The 21,408-nt window shown below is 44.5% G+C and overlaps 1 protein-coding gene across 1 annotated transcript; it reads right to left on the bottom strand.

Annotated features, from left to right (window-relative positions):
* Positions 1 to 1,183: 1,183 nt before the first annotated feature.
* On the bottom strand, positions 1,184 to 21,408 carry LOC124023333 (transmembrane protein 26-like). Its single transcript, XM_046337847.1, has 6 exons — positions 21,160 to 21,408; positions 20,958 to 21,054; positions 17,694 to 17,783; positions 16,932 to 17,140; positions 12,019 to 12,098; positions 1,184 to 1,788 (listed from the first exon to the last, which is right to left on the bottom strand). Exons 1-6 carry the CDS (start codon positions 21,345 to 21,347, stop codon positions 1,526 to 1,528), a joined length of 927 nt encoding a protein of 308 aa, XP_046193803.1. The 5' UTR covers positions 21,348 to 21,408; the 3' UTR covers positions 1,184 to 1,525.

Genomic DNA, 21,408 nt, shown 5'->3' with positions numbered 1-21,408 from the left:
GGGAATTAAAGGGGAAGCGCCCTATTGGAAGGAGAAGCATTATTTAATTGGGCATTAAAGGGGAAGCTCCCTATTGGAAGGAGAAGCACTATTTAATTGGGAATTAAAGGGGAAGCGCCCTATTGGAAGGAGAAGCATTATTAAATTGGGAATTAAAGGGGAAGCTCCCTATTGGAAGGAGAAGCATTATTTAATTGGGAATTAAAGGGGAAGCGCCCTATTGGAAGGAGAAGCATTATTTAATTGGGCATTAAAGGGGAAGCTCCCTATTGCGCTATTTAATTGGGAATTAAAGGGGAAGCGCCCTATTGGAAGGAGAAGCATTATTTAATTGGGAATTAAAGGGGAAGCGCCCTATTGGAAGGAGAAGCACTATTTAATTGGGAATTAAAGGTGAAGCGCCCTATTGGAAGGAGAAGCACTCTTAAATTGGGAATTATTTAATTGGGAATTAAAGGTGAAGCGCCCTATTGGAAGGAGAAGCACTATTTAATTGGGAATTAAAGGGGAAGCGCCCTATTGGAAGGAGAAGCACTATTTAATTGGGAAAGGAGAAGCACTATTTAATTGGGAATTAAAGGTGAAGCGCCCCTATTGGAAGAAGCACTCTTAAATTGGGAATTAAAGGGGATTGGAAGGAGAAGCACTATTTAAATTGGGAATTAAATTGGGAAGCGCCCTATTGGAAGGAGAAGCACTATTTAATTGGGAATTAAAGGTGAAGCGCCCTATTGGAAGGAGAAGCACTATTTAATTGGGCATTAAAGGGGAAGCGCCCAGAGAGATCAAACAAACATGAACAATCTTATGTTCATAATTTGTCAGTAGCTGTGACTGTTAAAAATCCAGACAGACACCTCTGCTGTCAGCCCTCTACCACCCTAACCCAGAGATATTTATCAGTTCAGACAGACACCTCTGCTGTCAGCCCTCTACCACCCTAACCCAGAGATATTTATCAGTTCAGACAGACACCTCTGCTGTCAGCCCTCTACCACCCTAACCCAGAGATATTTATCAGTTCAGACACCTCTGCTGTCAGCCCTCTACCACCCTAACCCAGAGATATTTATCAGTTCAGACAGACACCTCTGCTGTCAGCCCTCTACCACCCTAACCCAGAGATATTTATCAGTTCAGACAGACACCTCTGCTGTCAGCCCTCTACCACCCTAACCCAGAGATATTTATCAGTTCGCAGGAGAGCAAAAACAGTGTTTCCAACGGCGCAGTTTATTCATAAAAACAGAACAATCAATAAATGGTACAAAAACCCGCCGCACACCAGCATAACGTGCACAAGCACATACAAACATAATCCCGGACAAGGACATGGGGGGAACAGAGGGTTAAATAAACAACATGTAATGTAGTGGAATTGAAACCAGGTGTGTGGAAAGACAAGACAAAAAACAAATGGAAAATGGATCGGCGATGGCTAGAAGACCAGTGACGTCGATCGCCGAACGTCGCCCGAACAAGGAGAGGGACCGACTTCTGAGGAAGTCGTGACAATAACCCCAGATCAACCTGAAGCCTTGTAGTCGCAGTAGATGGCAAACAGACGGTAGAAGTTCAGAATGACCACCAGGAAGTTCTTGATGGCGAAGAAGATGAGCATCTGGTGTATGACCTGGAAGTAGAGGATGAGGGTGAGGCGGACCACCAGGAAGGGTCCGTCCTGAACGAAGAGGCTCTCCACCATGCTCCAGATATCTGTCCTTAGTCTGGCCAGCAGAGACACACCCTGGTCCCCCTCTGAATATTCATCAGGTCTGGAGGTAGACACTGGGGATAGAAGAGACATTGGTCAGCTGGTCATGTGGGATAAGTTAGTGACATTGAAATCCAGAATCTGTGTCTAAATATCGCCACATACATAAATACTGACTGAATAAAATAAATATAAATATATTTGCAGTTGGGTCCCAAGAAATTCTGGTGGAAAATATTTCCATTACCATAATTCCCTGTATAACATTACAAGCAGAAATTTGTATTCTGTAGCACAAACTCAAAAAAGTTCTGGAGAATAAGAGCATCTCCTCCCAGCTGCCCACTGCACTGAGGCTAGGAAACACTGTAAAGTCCATGGAGAATAAGAACACCTCCTCCCAGCTGCCCACTGCACTGAAGATAGGAAACACTGTCACCACCGATAAATCCACCATAATTGAGAATTTCAATATGCATTTCTCTACGGCTGGCCATGCTTTCCACCTGGCTACTCCTACCCCGGTCAACAGCACTGCACCCCCAACAGCAACTCGCCCAAGCCTTCCCCATTTCTCCTTCTCCCAAATCCAGTCAGCTGATGTTCTGAAAGAGCTGCAAAATCTGGACCCCTACAAATCAGCCGGGCTAGACAATCTGGACCCCCTCATTCTAAAATTATCTGCCGAAATTGTTGCAACCCCTATTACTAGCCTGTTCAACCTCTCTTTCGTATCGTGTGAGATTCCCAAAGATTGGAAAACTTCCGTGGTCATCCTCCTCTTCAAAAGGGGGAGACGCTCTAGACACAAACTGCTACTGACCTATATCTATTCTACCCTGCCTTTCTAAGGTCTTTGAAAGCCAAGTTAACAAACAGATTACTGACCATTTCGAATCTCACTGTACCTTCTCCGCTATGCAATCTGGTTTCAGAGCTGGTCATGGGTGCACCTCAGCCACACTCAAGGTACTAAAAGATATCAGAACCGCCATCGATAAGAGACATTACTGTGCAGCCGTATTCATCAACCTGGCCAAGGCTTTCGACTCATTTACAAAATAGCCTCCAATACTCTACTCAGCAAATTGGATGCAGTCTATCACAGTGCCATCCGTTTTGTCACCAAAGCCTCATATACTACCCACCACTGCGACCTGTATGCTCTCGTTGGCTGGCCCTCACTACATACTCGTCGCCAAACCCACTGGCTCCAGGTCATCTACAAGTCTCTGCTAGCTAAAGCACCACCTTATCTGAGCTCACTGGTCACCATAGCAGCACCCACCCATAGCACGTGCTCCAGCAGGTATATCTCCCTGGTCACCCCCAAAGCCAATTCTTCCTTTGGCCGCCTCTCCTTCCAGTTCTCTGCTGCCAATGACTGGAACGAACTGCAAAATCTGAAGCTGGAGACTCTTTGTCATGCAGGTAAAAGAGGACCCAAAAGCGACTTAACAGAAACAGAGTTTATTAAAGTCCAAAACGGAATAACAGAATTCCTCTAGACTTGTAGAGGGGAAACAACTGGAGAAGCGGCCACAGACTGCAGGTCGCTTCGGGTAGGCGCAGGCCGTAGTCGACTGAGACACCTGCTCACACGCAGCATCTGATGAAGGCACAAAACACGACAGGACAGGGTGATACACAATCACGGCAAAAACACGACAGGACAGGGCGAAACGCAATCACGGCATGGTGAATACAATACAAGGAACCGACGGGACAGGAACGGATCATAAAGGAATAAATAGGGACTCTAATCAGGGGAAAGGATCGGGAACAGGTGTGGGAAGACTAAATGATGATTAGGGGAATAGGAACAGCTGGGAGCAGGAACGGAACGACAGAGAGAAGAGAGAGCGAGAGAGTGAGAGAGGGAGGGGGAGAGAGAGGGATAGAACCAAACAAGACCAGCAGAGGGAAACGAATAGCATGGGGAGCACAGGGACAAGACATGACAATAAATGACAAACATGACAGTACCCCCACTCACCGAGCGCCTCCTGGCGCACTCGAGGAGGAATCCTGGCGGCAACGGAGGAAATCATCGATGAGCGAACGGTCCAGCACGTCCCGAGACGGAACCCAACTCCTCTCCTCAGGACCGTAACCCTCCCAATCCACTAGGTATTGGTGACCCCGTCCCCGAGAACGCATGTCCATAATCTTATGTACCTTGTAAATAGGTGCGCTCTCGACAAGGACGGGAGGGGGAGGGAAGACGAACGGGGTGCGAAGAAAGGGCTTAACACAGGAGACATGGAAGACAGGATGGACGCGACGAAGATGTCGCGGAAGAAGCAGTCGCACAGCGACAGGATTGACGACCTGGGAGACACGGAACGGACCAATGAACCGCGGAGTCAACTTACGAGAAGCTGTCGTAAGAGGAAGGTTGCGAGTGGAAAGCCACACTCTCTGGCCGCAACAATACCTTGGACTCTTAATCCTGCGTTTATTGGCGGCTCTCACCGTCTGTGCCCTGTAACGGCAAAGTGCAGACCTCACCCTCCTCCAGGTGCGCTCACAACGTTGGACAAACGCTTGAGCGGAGGGAACGCTGGACTCGGCAAGCTGGGATGAGAACAGAGGAGGCTGGTAACCCAGACTACTCTGAAACGGAGATAACCCGGTAGCAGACGAAGGAAGCGAATTGTGAGCGTATTCTGCCCAGGGGAGCTGTTCTGCCCAAGACGCAGGGTTTCTGAAAGAAAGGCTGCGTAGTATGCGACCAATCGTCTGATTGGCCCTCTCTGCTTGACCGTTAGACTGGGGATGAAACCCGGAAGAGAGACTGACGGACGCACCAATCAAACGACAGAACTCCCTCCAAAACTGTGACGTGAATTGCGGGCCTCTGTCTGAAACGGCGTCTAACGGGAGGCCATGAATTCTGAATACATTCTCAATAATGATTTGTGCCGTCTCCTTAGCGGAAGGAAGTTTAGCGAGGGGAATGAAATGTGCCGCCTTAGAGAACCTATCGACAACCGTCAGAATCACAGTCTTCCCCGCAGACAAAGGCAGACCGGTAATGAAGTCTAAGGCAATGTGAGACCATGGTCGAGAAGGAATGGGGAGCGGTCTGAGACGACCGGCAGGAGGAGAGTTACCCGACTTAGTCTGCGCGCAGTCCGAACAAGCAGCCACGAAACGGCGCGTGTCACGCTCCTGAGTCGGCCACCAAAAGCGCTGGCGAATAGACGCAAGAGTGCCTCGAACACCGGGATGACCAGCTAACTTGGCAGAGTGAGCCCACTGAAGAACAGCCAGACGAGTGGAAACAGGAACGAAAAGGAGGTTACTAGGACAAGCGCGCGGCGACGCAGTGTGCGTGAGTGCTTGCTTAACCTGTCTTTCAATTCCCCAGACTGTTAACCCGACAACACGCCCATAAGGAAGAATCCCCTCGGGATCAGTAGAAGCCACAGAAGAACTAAACAGACGGGATAAGGCATCAGGCTTGGTGTTCTTGCTACCCGGACGGTAAGAAATCACAAACTCGAAACGAGCGAAAAACAACGCCCAACGAGCTTGACGGGCATTAAGTCGTTTGGCAGAACGGATGTACTCAAGGTTCTTATGGTCTGTCCAAACGACAAAAGGAACGGTCGCCCCCTCCAACCACTGTCGCCATTCGCCTAGGGCTAAGCGGATGGCGAGCAGTTCACGGTTACCCACATCATAGTTGCGCTCAGATGGCGACAGGCGATGAGAAAAATAAGCGCAAGGATGAACCTTATCGTCAGACTGGAAGCGCTGGGATAGGATGGCTCCCACGCCTACCTCTGAAGCGTCAACCTCGACAATGAATTGTCTAGTGACGTCAGGAGTAACGAGGATAGGAGCGGACGTAAAACGTTCTTTTAGAAGATCAAAAGCTCCCTGGGCGGAACCGGACCACTTAAAACACGTCTTGACAGAAGTAAGAGCTGTGAGAGGGGCAGCAACTTGACCGAAATTACGAATGAAACGCCGATAGAAATTAGCGAAACCTAAAAAGCGCTGCAACTCGACACGTGACCTTGGAACGGGCCAATCACTGACAGCTTGGACCTTAGCGGAATCCATCTGAATGCCTTCAGCGGAAATAACGGAACCGAGAAAAGTAACGGAGGAGACATGAAAAGAGCACTTCTCAGCCTTTACGTAGAGACAATTCTCTAAAAGGCGCTGTAGAACACGTCGAACGTGCTGAACATGAATCTCGAGTGACGGAGAAAAAATCAGGATATCGTCAAGATAGACAAAAACAAAAATGTTCAGCATGTCTCTCAGAACATCATTAACTAATGCCTGAAAAACAGCTGGCGCATTGGCGAGACCGAACGGCAGAACCCGGTACTCAAAATGCCCTAACGGAGTGTTAAACGCCGTTTTCCACTCGTCCCCCTCTCTGATGCGCACGAGATGGTAAGCGTTACGAAGGTCCAACTTAGTAAAGCACCTGGCTCCCTGCAGAATCTCGAAGGCTGATGACATAAGGGGGAAGCGGATAACGATTCTTAACCGTTATGTCATTCAGCCCTCGATAATCCACGCAGGGGCGCAGAGTACCGTCCTTCTTTTTAACAAAAAGAACCCCGCCCCGGCCGGAGAAGAAGAAGGCACTATGGTACCGGCGTCAAGAGACACAGACAAATAATCCTCGAGAGCCTTACGTTCGGGAGCCGACAGAGAGTATAGTCTACCTCGAGGAGGAGTGGTCCCCGGAAGGAGATCAATACTACAATCATACGACCGGTGAGGAGGAAGGGAGTTGGCTCGGGACCGACTGAAGACCGTGCGCAGATCATGATATTCCTCCGGCACTCCTGTCAAATCGCCAGGTTCCTCCTGAGAAGTAGGGACAGAAGAAATGGGAGGGATGGCAGACATTAAACACTTCACATGACAAGAAACGTTCCAGGATAGGATAGAATTACTAGACCAATTAATAGAAGGATTATGACATACAAGCCAGGGGTGACCCAAAACAACAGGTGTAAACGGTGAACGGAAAATCAAAAAAGAAATAGTCTCACTGTGGTTACCAGATACTGTGAGAGTTAAAGGTAGTGTCTCAAATTTGATACTGGGAAGATGACTACCATCTAAGGCAAACATGGGCGTAGGCCTGTCTAACGGTCTGAAAGGAATGTTATGTTTCCGAGCCCATGCTTCGTCCATGAAACAACCCTCAGCCCCAGAGTCAATCAAAGCACTGCATGTAGCACCCGAACCGGTCCAGCGTAGATGGACCGACATAGTAGTACAAGATCTAGATGAAGGGACCTGAGTAGTAGCGCTCACCAGTAGCCCTCCGCTTACTGATGGGCTCTGGCCTCTTACTGGACATGAATTAACAAAATGTCCAGCAACTCCGCAATAGAGGCACAGGCGGTTGGTGATCCTCCGTTCCCTCTCCTTATTCGAGATGATGCGAATCCCTCCCAGCTGCATGGGCTCAGTCTCAAAGCCAGAGGAGGGAGATGGTTGCGATGCGGAGCAGGGAAACACCGTTGATGCGAGCTCTCTTCCACGAGCCCGGTGACGAAGATCTACCCGTCGTTCTATGCGGATGGCGAGAGCAATCAAAGAGTCCACATCTGAAGGAACCTCCCGGGAGAGAATCTCATCCTTAACCACTGCGTGGAGTCCCTCCAGAAAACGAGCGAGCAGCGCCGGCTCGTTCCACTCACTAGAGGCAGCAAGAGTGCGAAACTCAATGGAATAATCCGTTATGGACCGTTCACCTTGGCATAAGGAAGCCAGGGCCCTAGAAGCCTCCCCACCAAAAACTGAACGGTCAAAAACCCGAATCATCTCCTCTTTAAAGCTCTGGAATTTGTTAGAGCAATCAGCCCTTGCCTCCCAGATAGCTGTGCCCCATTCTCGAGCCCGGCCAGTAAGGAGTGAAATGACGTAAGCAACCCGAGCTCTCTCTCTAGAGTATGTGTGGGGTTGGAGAGAGAACACAATCTCACACTGCGTGAGAAAGGAGCGGCACTCAGTGGGCTGCCCGGAGTAGCAAGGTGGGTTATTAACCCTGGGTTCTGGAGGCTCGGCAGGCCAGGGAGTAACAGGTGGCACGAGACGTAGACTCTGGAACTGTCCAGAGAGGTCGGAAACCTGAGCGGCCAGGTTCTCCACGGCATGGCGAGCAGCAGACAATTCCTGCTCGTGTCTGCCGAGCATGGCTCCTTGGATCTCGACGGCAGTGTAACGAGCGTCTGAAGTCGCTGGGTCCATTCCTTGGTCGGTTCCTTCTGTCATGCAGGTAAAAGAGGACCCAAAAGCGACTTAACAGAAACAGAGTTTATTAAAGTCCAAAACGGAATAACAGAATTCCTCTAGACTTGTAGAGGGGAAACAACTGGAGAAGCGGCCACAGACTGCAGGTCGCCGGGTAGGCGCAGGCCGTAGTCGACTGAGACACCTGCTCACACGCAGCATCTGATGAAGGCACAAAACACGACAGGACAGGGTGATACACAATCACGGCAAAAACACGACAGGACAGGGCGAAACGCAATCACGGCATGGTGAATACAATACAAGGAACCGACGGGACAGGAACGGATCATAAAGGAATAAATAGGGACTCTAATCAGGGGAAAGGATCGGGAACAGGTGTGGGAAGACTAAATGATGATTAGGGGAATAGGAACAGCTGGGAGCAGGAACGGAACGACAGAGAGAAGAGAGAGCGAGAGAGTGAGAGAGGGAGGGGGAGAGAGAGGGATAGAACCAAACAAGACCAGCAGAGGGAAACGAATAGCATGGGGAGCACAGGGACAAGACATGACAATAAATGACAAACATGACACTCTTACCTCCCTCACTGACTTTAAGCGCCAGCTGTCAGAGCAGCTCACAGTTCCCTGCACATGTACGTAGCTTATCTGTAAATAGCCCTTCCAATCTACCTCATCCCCATACTGTATTTATTTATTTATCTTTCTCCTTTACACCCCATTATCTCTACTTGCACATTCATCTTCTGCACATCCTACCATTCCAGTGTTTAATTTCTATATTGTAATTACTTCGCCACCATGGCCTATTTATTGCCTTACCTCCCTAATCTTACCTCATTTGCACATGCTGTATATAGATTTTTGTACTGTATTATTGACTGTATGTTTGTTTATTCCATGTGTAACTCTGTGTTGTTGTTTGTGTCAAACTGCTTTGCTTTATCTTGGCCAGGTTGCAGTTGCAAATGAGAACTTGTTCTCAACTAGCCTACCTGGTTAAATAAAGGTGAAATAAAAATGTTTTAAAAAATAACATCATGGTTACCGTAATCACCTGTATAACAGAGCAATAACATTATGGTTACCGTAATCACCTGTATAACAGAGCAATAACATTATGGTTACCGTAATCACCTGTATAACAGAGCAATAACATTATGGTTACCATAATTCACCATGAACATGGTGAAGCCCCAAAATTGCCCTCGCTAGAAGCATGTGTTTCAGACATAAATAAGGAAGTGGATGGCTGCAAACTTTCTACTACTAAACTCGGACAAAACAGAGATGCTTGTTCTAGGTCCCAAGAAACAAAGAGATCTTCTGTTGAATCTGACAATTAATCTTACTGGTTGTACAGTCGTCTCAAATAAAACTGTGAAGGACCTCGGCGTTACTCTGGACCCTGATCTCTCTTTTGAAGAACATATCAAGACCATTTTAAGGACAGCTTTTTTCCATCTACGTAACATTGCAAAAATCAGAAACTTTCTGTCCAAAAATTATGCAGAAAAATTCATCCATGCTTTTGTCACTTCCAGGTTAGACTACTGCAATGCTCTACTTTCCAGCTACCCGGATAAAGCACTAAATAAACTTCAGTTAGTGCTAAATACGGCTGCTAGAATCCTGACTAGAACCAAAAAATTTGATCATATTACTCCAGTGCTAGCGTCTCTACACTGGCTTCCTGTTAAGGCAAGGGCTGATTTCTAGGTTTTACTGCTAACCTACAAAGCATTACATGGGCTTGCTCCTACCTATCTCTCTGATTTGGTCCTGCCGTACATACCTACACGTACGCTACGGTCACAAGACGCAGGCCTCCTAATTGTCCCTAGAATTTCTAAGCAAACAGCTGGAGGCAGGGCTTTCTCCTATAGAGCTCCATTTTTATGGAATGGTCTGCCTACCCATGTAAGAGACGCAAACTCGGTCTCAACCTTTAAGTCTTTATTGAAGACTCATCTCTTCAGTGGGTCATATGATTGAGTGTAGTCTGGCCCAGGAGTGGGAAGGTGAACGGAAAGGCTCTGGAACAACGAACCGCCCTTGCTGTCATCTGCCTGGCCGAATCCCCTCTTTCCACCAGGATTCTCTGCCTCTAACCCTATTACAGGGGCTGAGTCACTGGCTTACTGGGGCTCTTTCATACCGTCCCTGGAAGGGGTGCGTCACCTGAGTGGGTTGATTCACTGATGTGGTCATCCTGTCTGGGTTGGCGCCCCCCCCTTGGGTTGTGCCGTGGCGGAGATCTTTGTGGGCTATACTCGGCCTTGTCTCAGGATGGTAAGTTGGTGGTTGAAGATATCCCTCTAGTGGTGTGGGGGCTGTGCTTTGGCAAAGTGGGTGGGGTTATATCCTTCCTGTTTTGCCCTGTCCTGGGGTGTCATCGGATGGGGCCACAGTGTCTCCTGACCACTCCTGTCTCAACCTCCAGTATTTATGCTGCAGTAGTTTATGTGTCGGGGGTCAGTTTGTTATATCTGGAGTACTTCTCCTGTCTTATCCGGTGTCCTGTGTGAATTTAAGTATGCTCTCTCTAATTCTCTCTTTCTCTCTTTCTTTCTCTCTCTTGGAGGACCTGAGCCCGAGGACCATGCCTCAGGACTACCTGACATGATGACGCCTTGCTGTCCCCAGTCCACCTGGCCGTGCTGCTGCTCCAGTTTCAACTGTTCTGCCTGTGATTATTATTATTTGACCATGCTGGTCATTTATGAACATTTGAACATCTTGGCCATGTTCTGTTATAATCTCCACCCGGCACAGCCAGTAGAGGACTGGCCACCCCACATAGCCTGGTTCCTCTCTATGTTTCTTCCTAGGTTTTGGCCTTTCTAGGGAGTTTTTCCTAGCCACCGTGCTTCTACACCTGCATTGCTTGCTATTTGGGGTTTTAGGCTGGGTTTCTGTACAGCACTTTGAGATATCAGCTGATGTACGAGGGGCTATATAAATAAATTTGATTTGATTTGATTTTGATAATTCCCTGTAGAACAGAGCAATAACATTATGGTTACCGTAATTCCCTGTATAACAGAGCAATACCATTAAGGTTACTGTAATTCCCTGTATATCAGAGCAATAACATGATGGTTACTGTAATTCCCTGTATAAGAGAGCAATAACATTATGGTTACCGTAATTCCCTGTATAACAGAGCAATAACATTATGGTTACCGTAATTCCCTGTATAACAGAGCAATAACATTATGGTTACCGTAATTCCCTGTATAACAGAGCAATAACATTATGGTTACCGTAATTCCCTGTATAACACAGCAATAATATTATGGTTACCGTAATTCCCTGTATAACACAGCAATAACATTATGGTTACTGTAATTCCCTGTATAACAGAGCAATAACATTATGGTTACTGTAATTCCCTGTATAACACAGCAATAACATTATGGTTACCATAATTCCCTGTATAACAGAGCAATAACATTATGGTTACCGTAATTCCCTGTATAACACAGCAATAACATTATGGTTACCGTAATTCCCTGTATAACACAGCAATAACATTATGGTTACTGTAATTCCCTGTATAACACAGCAATAACATTATGGTTACCGTAATTCCCTGTATAACACAGCAATAACATTATGGTTACCGTAATTCCCTGTATAACAGAGCAATAACATTATGGTTACCGTAATTCCCTGTATAACAGAGCAATAACATTATGGTTACCGTAATTCCCTGTATAACACAGAAATAACATTATGGTTACCGTAATTCCCTGTATAACAGAGCAATAACATTATGGTTACCGTAATTCCCTGTATTTCACAGAAATAACATTATGGTTACCGTAATTCCCTGTATAACAGAGCAATAACATTATGGTTACCGTAATTCTCTGTATAACACAGCAATAACATTATGGTTACCGTAATCACCTGTATAACAGAGCAATAACATTATGGTTACCGTAATTCTCTGTATAACACAGCAATACCATTATGGTTACCATAATTCCCTGTATAACAGTACAATAACATGATGGTTACCGTAACCATAAGAAGAGCCAGGATAGAAACACACAGTACCTGACAGGTGGAGAGGAAACTGGAACATACTCCACGTCCAGACTCCGAGGATGACGTACACCATGCTGGGACTGCTGTCCCTGTGGGAGACATGGTTTAACATTGGTAAGGGAAGCTGCAGAAACATTCACATGTATGTTTATCTGCACTGGTACTATAGCCTGGGTCCAGTCTGTTTCTGTTCATTATGGAATTGTCATGGTACTATAGCCTGGGTCCAGTCTGTTTCTGTTCATGGTACTATAGCCTGGGTCCCGTCTGTTTCTGTTCATTATGGAATTGTCATGGTACTGTAGCCTGGGTCCAGTCTGTTTCTGTTCATTATGGAATTGTCATGGTACTTTAGCCTGGGTCCAGTCTGTTTCTGTTCATTATGGAATTGTCATGGTACTGTAGCCTGAGTCCAGTCTGTTTCTGTTCCTAATGGAATTGTCATGGTACTGTAGCCTGGGTCCAGTCTGTTTCTGTTCATTATGGAATTGTCATGGTACTGTAGCCTGGGTCCAGTCTGTTTCTGTTCATTATGGAATTGTCATGGTATTATAGCCTGGGTCCAGTCTGTTTCTGGTCATGGTACTGTAGCCTGGGTCCAGTCTGTTTCTGGTCATGGTACTGTAGCCTGGGTCCAGTCTGTTTCTGTTCCTAATGGAATTGTCATGGTACTGTAGCCTGGGTCCAGTCTGTTTCTGTTCATTATGGAATTGTCATGGTACTGTTTCCTGGGTCCAGTCTGTTTCTGTTCCTAATGGAATTGTCATGGTACTATAGCCTGGGTCCAGTCTGTTTCTGGTCATGGTACTGTAGCCTGAGTCCAGTCTGTTTCTGTTCATTATGGAATTGTCATGGTACTGTAGCCTGGGTCCCGTCTGTTTCTGTTCGTTATGGAATTGTCATGGTACTGTAGCCTGGGTCCAGTCTGTTTCTGTTCCTATTGGAATTGTCATGGTACTATAGCCTGGGTCCAGTCTGTTTCTGTTCATTATGGAATTGTCATGGTACTGTAGCCTGGGTCCAGTCTGTTTCTGTTCCTATTGGAATTGTCATGGTACTATAGCCTGGGTCCAGTCTGTTTCTGTTCCTAATGGAATTGTCATGGTACTGTAGCCTGGGTCCAGTCTGTTTCTGTTCATTATGGAATTGTCATGGTACTATAGCCTGGGTCCAGTCTGTTTCTGTTCATTATGGAATTGTCATGGTACTGTAGCCTGGGTCCAGTCTGTTTCTGATCATTATGGAATTGTCATGGTACTGTAGCCTGGGTCCAGTCTGTTTCTGTTCATTATGGAATTGTCATGGTACTGTTTCCTGGGTCCAGTCTGTTTCTGTTCCTAATGGAATTGTCATGGTACTATAGCCTGGGTCCAGTCTGTTTCTGGTCATGGTACTGTAGCCTGGGTCCAGTCTGTTTCTGTTCATTATGGAATTGTCATGGTACTGTAGCCTGGGTCCCGTCTGTTTCTGTTCGTTATGGAATTGTCATGGTACTGTAGCCTGGGTCCAGTCTGTTTCTGTTCCTAATGGAATTGTCATGGTACTGTAGCCTGGGTCCAGTCTGTTTCTGTTCATTATGGAATTGTCATGGTACTATAGCCTGGGTCCAGTCTGTTTCTGTTCATTATGGAATTGTCATGGTACTGTAGCCTGGGTCCAGTCTGTTTCTGATCATTATGGAATTGTCATGGTACTGTAGCCTGGGTCCAGTCTGTTTCTGTTCATTATGGAATTGTCATGGTACTGTTTCCTGGGTCCAGTCTGTTTCTGTTCCTAATGGAATTGTCATGGTACTATAGCCTGGGTCCAGTCTGTTTCTGGTCATGGTACTGTAGCCTGGGTCCAGTCTGTTTCTGTTCATTATGGAATTGTCATGGTACTGTAGCCTGGGTCCCGTCTGTTTCTGTTCGTTATGGAATTGTCATGGTACTGTAGCCTGGGTCCAGTCTGTTTCTGTTCATTATGGAATTGTCATGGTACTGTAGCCTGGGTCCAGTCTGTTTCTGTTCATTATGGAATTGTCATGGTACTGTAGCCTGGGTCCAGTCTGTTTCTGTTCATTATGGAATTGTCATGGTACTGTAGCCTGGGTCCAGTCTGTTTCTGTTCATTATGGAATTGTCATGGTACTGTAGCCTGGGTCCAGTCTGTTTCTGTTCCTATTGGAATTGTCATGGTACTGTAGCCTGGGTCCAGTCTGTTTCTGTTCATTATGGAATTGTCATGGTACTATAGCCTGGGTCCAGTCTGTTTCTGTTCATTATGGAATTGTCATGGTACTGTAGCCTGGGTCCAGTCTGTTTCTGATCATTATGGAATTGTCATGGTACTGTAGCCTGGGTCCAGTCTGTTTCTGTTCATTATGGAATTGTCATGGTACTGTTTCCTGGGTCCAGTCTGTTTCTGTTCCTAATGGAATTGTCATGGTACTATAGCCTGGGTCCAGTCTGTTTCTGGTCATGGTACTGTAGCCTGGGTCCAGTCTGTTTCTGTTCATTATGGAATTGTCATGGTACTGTAGCCTGGGTCCCGTCTGTTTCTGTTCGTTATGGAATTGTCATGGTACTGTAGCCTGGGTCCAGTCTGTTTCTGTTCATTATGGAATTGTCATGGTACTGTAGCCTGGGTCCAGTCTGTTTCTGTTCATTATGGAATTGTCATGGTACTGTAGCCTGGGTCCAGTCTGTTTCTGTTCATTATGGAATTGTCATGGTACTGTAGCCTGGGTCCAGTCTGTTTCTGTTCATTATGGAATTGTCATGGTACTGTAGCCTGGGTCCAGTCTGTTTCTGTTCCTATTGGAATTGTCATGGTACTGTAGCCTGGGTCCAGTCTGTTTCTGTTCATTATGGAATTGTCATGGTACTATAGCCTGGGTCCAGTCTGTTTCTGTTCATGGTACTATAGCCTGGGTCCAGTCTGTTTCTGTTCATTATGGAATTGTCATGGTACTGTAGCCTGGGTCCAGTCTGTTTCTGTTCATTATGGAATTGTCATGGTACTTTAGCCTGGGTCCAGTCTGTTTCTGTTCATTATGGAATTGTCATGGTACTGTAGCCTGAGTCCAGTCTGTTTCTGTTCATTATGGAATTGTCATGGTACTGTAGCCTGGGTCCAGTCTGTTTCTGTTCATTATGGAATTGTCATGGTACTGTAGCCTGGGTCCAGTCTGTTTCTGTTCATTATGGAATTGTCATGGTATTATAGCCTGGGTCCAGTCTGTTTCTGTTCATTATGGAATTGTCATGCCAAGAGTGCAGAAACAGACTGGCACTCAGGCTACATATAATGTCTACTGACATAAAATATCTACATCAGAAAGTATTTCTGAGGTTAAGGGTTAGGGGTCGGGGTTAAGGGACTCACTTGACATTAGACAGTATCTCAGAGGTTAGGGTTAGGGGTTAGAGGTCAGGGACTCACTTGACATCCAACAGTGTCTCTGAGGTGAACTCCAGGATGTCAGGTTATGGTTAGGGTTTAGGGGTTAGAGGTCAGGGACCTACTTGACATCCAACAGTGTCTCTGAGGTGAACTCCAGGATGTCAGGTTATGGTTAGGGTTTAGGGGTTAGGGGTTAGAGGTCAGGGACCTACTTGACATCCAACAGTGTCTCTGAGGTGAACTCCAGGATGTCAGGTTATAGTTAGGGTTTAGGGGTTAGAGGTCAGGGACCTACTTGACATCCAACAGTGTCTCTGAGGTGAACTCCAGGATGTCAGGTTATGGTTAGGGGTTAGGGGTTAGGGTTAGGGGTTAGAGGTCAGGGACCTACTTGACATCCAACAGTGTCTCTGAGGTGAACTCCAGGATGTCAGGTTATGGTTAGGGGTTAGGGGTTATGGTTAGGGGTTAGGGGTTAGGGTTTAGGGGTTAGAGGTCAGGGACCTACTTGACATCCAACCGTGTCTCTGAGGTGAACTCCAGGATGTCAGGTTATGGTTAGGGGTTAGGGGTTAGAGGTCAGGGACCTACTTGACATCCAACAGTGTCTCTGAGGTGAACTCCAGGATGTCAGGTTATGGTTAGGGGTTAGGGGTTAGGGTTAGGGGTTAGAGGTCAGGGACCTACTTGACATCCAACAGTGTCTCTGAGGTGAACTCCAGGATGTCAGGTTATGTTTAGGGGTTAGGGGTTAGAGGTCAGGGACCTACTTGACATCCAACAGTGTCTCTGAGGTGAACTCCAGGATGTCAGGTTATGGTTAGGGGTTAGAGGTCAGGGACCTACTTGACATCCAACAGTGTCTCTGAGGTGAACTCCAGGATGTCAGGTTATGGTTAGGGTTTAGGGGTTAGGGGTTAGAGGTCAGGGACCTACTTGACATCCAACAGTGTCTCTGAGGTGAACTCCAGGATGTCAGGTTATGTTTAGGGGTTAGGGGTTAGAGGTCAGGGACCTACTTGACATCCAACAGTGTCTCTGAGGTGAACTCCAGGATGTCAGGTTATGGTTAGGGGTTAGGGGTTAGAGGTCAGGGACCTACTTGACATCCAACAGTGTCTCTGAGGTGAACTCCAGGATGTCAGGTTATGGTTAGGTGTTAGGGGTTAGAGGTCAGGGACCTACTTGACATCCAACAGTGTCTCTGAGGTGAACTCCAGGATGTCAGGTTATGGTTAGGGGTTAGGGGTTAGAGGTCAGGGACCTACTTGACATCCAACAGTGTCTCTGAGGTGAACTCCAGGATGTCAGGTTATGGTTAGGGGTTAGGGGTTAGGGGTTAGAGGTCAGGGACCTACTTGACATCCAACCGTGTCTCTGAGGTGAACTCCAGGATGTCAGGTTATGGTTAGGGTTTAGGGGTTAGGGGTCAGGGACCTACTTGACATCCAACAGTGTCTCTGAGGTGAACTCCAGGATGTCAGGTTATGGTTAGGGTTTAGGGGTTAGGGGTTAGGGGTTAGAGGTCAGGGACCTACTTGACATCCAACAGTGTCTCTGAGGTGAACTCCAGGATGTCAGCGGCAGTGCCTACGAAGATGAGGAGGAGCTGAGACAGTTCATCCCTGGTCACCCCTCCTGCAACAGGGAGCAGCCACTTCCCTATGACCAGCAGGATCAACAGGGTCTGGTGCAGGGCCAGGATCCAGTCGTTAGCGCACACTGACGACAACAGAGATACTGAGCCCTGTTGGGCCAAGCAGAGAGACACATAGTGGTTAGTATTACTGATTAGAGGTTATTAATGACTAGGTAACTCCAACCAGAGAGACACATAGTGGTTAGTATAACTGATTAGAGGTTATTAATGACTAGGTAACTCCAACCAGAGAGACACATAGTGGTTAGTATAACTGATTAGAGGTTATTAACTCCAACCAGTGTTGTTATTATTAAGGATCAGTATCTCAAAATCTCCTTAAAAACATGAATGAATATTTTCTAAGAGGTTAAGGGAGAGCCCAGTTCAGGCCAGGGGAGGGTACTACAGCCAGCAGCAGTCTGCCACATGAATAAAAGTCCTGTATGACGAAGCTTGTAATAGTTTTTATTAAGGGTTGTTTAGTTAAAAAACAACTTCTGTAGATCTATTTTAGTTATAAAAAGTCTGAGCTCACAATAAAGTCTTTGAGGTGCACCAGCAGCATTACCAAACAAACTGGTGTTAAAGGCAGCCTCTGTCTCGACAGGCCTGTAGGAAAAACCTGCAGGACACAGGAAACACTGTGGCTTCTGCCCACCTGGAGTAACGTCTCGCTGCCATTGGTGGAATTCCCTCTCCACATGTTTAACAGGCTCTTTATGTTTTCAGATGAATCCAGTTTGTCACACTGAGGATGAACAGACATACAGTACATGAGTTAAATTCATACGATACTATGTGTTCTAGCCTACAGTATGGACAATAGAAAAGAAACAGCATCATTTACACACAGTACATGATTACATTCACCATCATTTACACACAGTACATGATTTCATTCACCATCATTTACACACAGTACATGATTACATTCACCATCATTTACACACAGTACATGATTACATTCACCATCATTTACACACAGTACATGATTACATTCACCATCATTTACACACAGTACATGATTACATTCACCATCATTTACACACAGTACATGATTACATTCACCATAATTTACACACAGTACATGATTACATTCACCATCATTTACACAGAGTACAGTACATGATTTCATTCACCATCATTTACACACAGTACATGATTACATTCACCATCATTTACACACAGTACATGATTACATTCACCATCATTTACACACATCTACATTCACCATCATTTACACAGAGTACAGTACATGATTACATTCACCATCATTTACACAAAGTACAGTATAAGATTACATTCACCATAATTTACACACAGTACATGATTTCATTCACCATCATTTACACACAGTATAAGATTACATTCACCATCATTTACCCAGAGTACATGATTACATTCACCATCATTTACACACAGTACATGATTACATTCACCATCATTTACACACATCTACATTCACCATCATTTACACAGAGTACAGTACATGATTACATTCACCATCATTTACACAGAGTACAGTACATGATTACATTCACCATCATTTACACAAAGTACAGTATAAGATTACATTCACCATAATTTACACACAGTACATGATTACATTCACCATCATTTACACAAAGTACTGTATAAGATTACATTCACCATCATTTACACACAGTACATGATTACATTCACCATCATTTACACAGAGTATATGATTACATTCACCATCATTTACACACAGTACATGATTACATTCACCATCATTTACACACAGTACATGATTACATTCACCATCATTTACACACAGTACATGATTACATTCACCATCATTTCCACACAGTATATGATTACATTCACCATCATTTACACACAGTACATGATTACATTCACCATCATTTACACACAGTACATGATTACATTCACCATCATTTACACACAGTACATGATTACATTCACCATCATTTACACACAGTACATGATTACATTCACCATCATTTACACAAAGTACAGTATAAGATTACATTCACCATCATTTACACACAGTACAGTATAAGATTACATTCACCATCATTTACACACAGTACATGATTACATTCACCATCATTTGCACACAGTATAAGATTACATTCACCATCATTTACACAGAGTACATGATTACATTCACCATCATTTACACAAAGTACAGTATAAGATTACATTCACCATCATTTACACACAGTACATGATTACATTCACCATCATTTACACACAGTACAGTATAAGATTACATTCACCATCATTTACACACAGTACATGATTACATTCACCATCATTTACACACAGTACATGATTACATTCACCATCATTTACACACAGTACATGATTACATTCACCATCATTTACACACAGTACATGATTTCATTCACCATCATTTACACACAGTACAGTATAAGATTACATTCACCATCATTTACACAGAGTACATGATTTCATTCACCATCATTTACACACAGTATAAGATTACATTCACCATCATTTACACACAGTACATGATTACATTCACCATCATTTACACACAGTACATGATTACATTCACCATCATTTACACAGAGTATATGATTTCATTCACCATCATTTACACACAGTATAAGATTACATTCACCATCATTTACACAGAGTACATGATTTCATTCACCATCATTTACACACAGTACATGATTACATTCACCATCATTTACACACAGTACATGATTACATTCACCATCATTTACACAGAGTATATGATTACATTCACCATCATTTACACACAGTACATGATTACATTCACCATCATTTACACACATCTACATTCACCATCATTTACACAGAGTACAGTACATGATTACATTCACCATCATTTACACAGAGTACAGTACATGATTACATTCACCATCATTTACACAAAGTACAGTATAAGATTACATTCACCATAATTTACACACAGTACATGATTACATTCACCATCATTTACACAAAGTACTGTATAAGATTACATTCACCATCATTTACACACAGTACATGATTACATTCACCATCATTTACACAGAGTACAGTACATGATTACATTCACCATCATTTACACACAGTACATGATTACATTCACCATCATTTACACAAAGTACAGTATAAGATTACATTCACCATCATTTACACACAGTACAGTATAAGATTACATTCACCATCATTTACACACAGTACATGATTACATTCACCATCATTTGCACACAGTATAAGATTACATTCACCATCATTTACACAGAGTACATGATTACATTCACCATCATTTACACAAAGTACAGTATAAGATTACATTCACCATCATTTACACACAGTACATGATTACATTCACCATCATTTACACAGAGTACAGTACATGATTACATTCACCATCATTTACACAGAGTACAGTATATGATTACATTCACCATCATTTAAACAGAGTATAAGATTACATTCACCATCATTTACACACAGTACATGATTACATTCACCATCATTTACACACAGTACATGATTACATTCACCATCATTTACACACAGTACATGATTACATTCACCATCATTTACACACAGTACATGATTTCATTCACCATCATTTACACACAGTACAGTATAAGATTACATTCACCATCATTTACACAGAGTACATGATTTCATTCACCATCATTTACACACAGTATAAGATTACATTCACCATCATTTACACACAGTACATGATTACATTCACCATCATTTACACACAGTACATGATTTCATTCACCATCATTTACACACAGTACATGATTACATTCACCATCATTTACACACAGTATATGATTTCCGCTCATTATGCAAGTTACAAATAAATGTACAACTAAAGTGAAGGAATAAATGATTAAAAATCCTAAATAAAACAGAAGACCAAAGTCCTTACCCTGGAATCAGTAGCTTTGTTCTGCTGATGATGTAACTCTAGAATCCATAGAGATGGAATGATACTGATGAGGAACAGGAAGATGGCAGGAGAAAACCTGGAGACACGGAAAGATAACATGAAAAGGTATTAAAAACAAACAGTCAAGGCTACTAAACTTTAAGAAAAAGTCATTTCACAGTTCTATGTTATTTAGATTTACCATTTATAATCCTGTAATTGTTTTCTCTTCAGGGTTAAAATCATCTCGACCACCAGAGGAAGATAAAGGATCGTCAAGAACCAATAAAGAGCATTATTCTTAACCCAGACCACCCTCCATACTCCTATCAGAGAGATGAGGAGGAATAGCGACCGGGTAACAACCGCACAGATAAACTTCAATATCATCTTTTTGTCTGGGTCGGAGAAATACTATACAACTCCAGCTGCCTCAATAACGGGGCATGCT

The sequence above is a fragment of the Oncorhynchus gorbuscha genome, unplaced genomic scaffold (genome assembly GCF_021184085.1).
Source record: "Oncorhynchus gorbuscha isolate QuinsamMale2020 ecotype Even-year unplaced genomic scaffold, OgorEven_v1.0 Un_scaffold_1595, whole genome shotgun sequence".
NCBI classification, from domain to species: Eukaryota; Metazoa; Chordata; class Actinopteri; order Salmoniformes; family Salmonidae; genus Oncorhynchus; species Oncorhynchus gorbuscha.
Note: the sequence above shows the minus strand (reverse complement) of the source record. Positions and strands in the feature narration are given on the sequence as shown.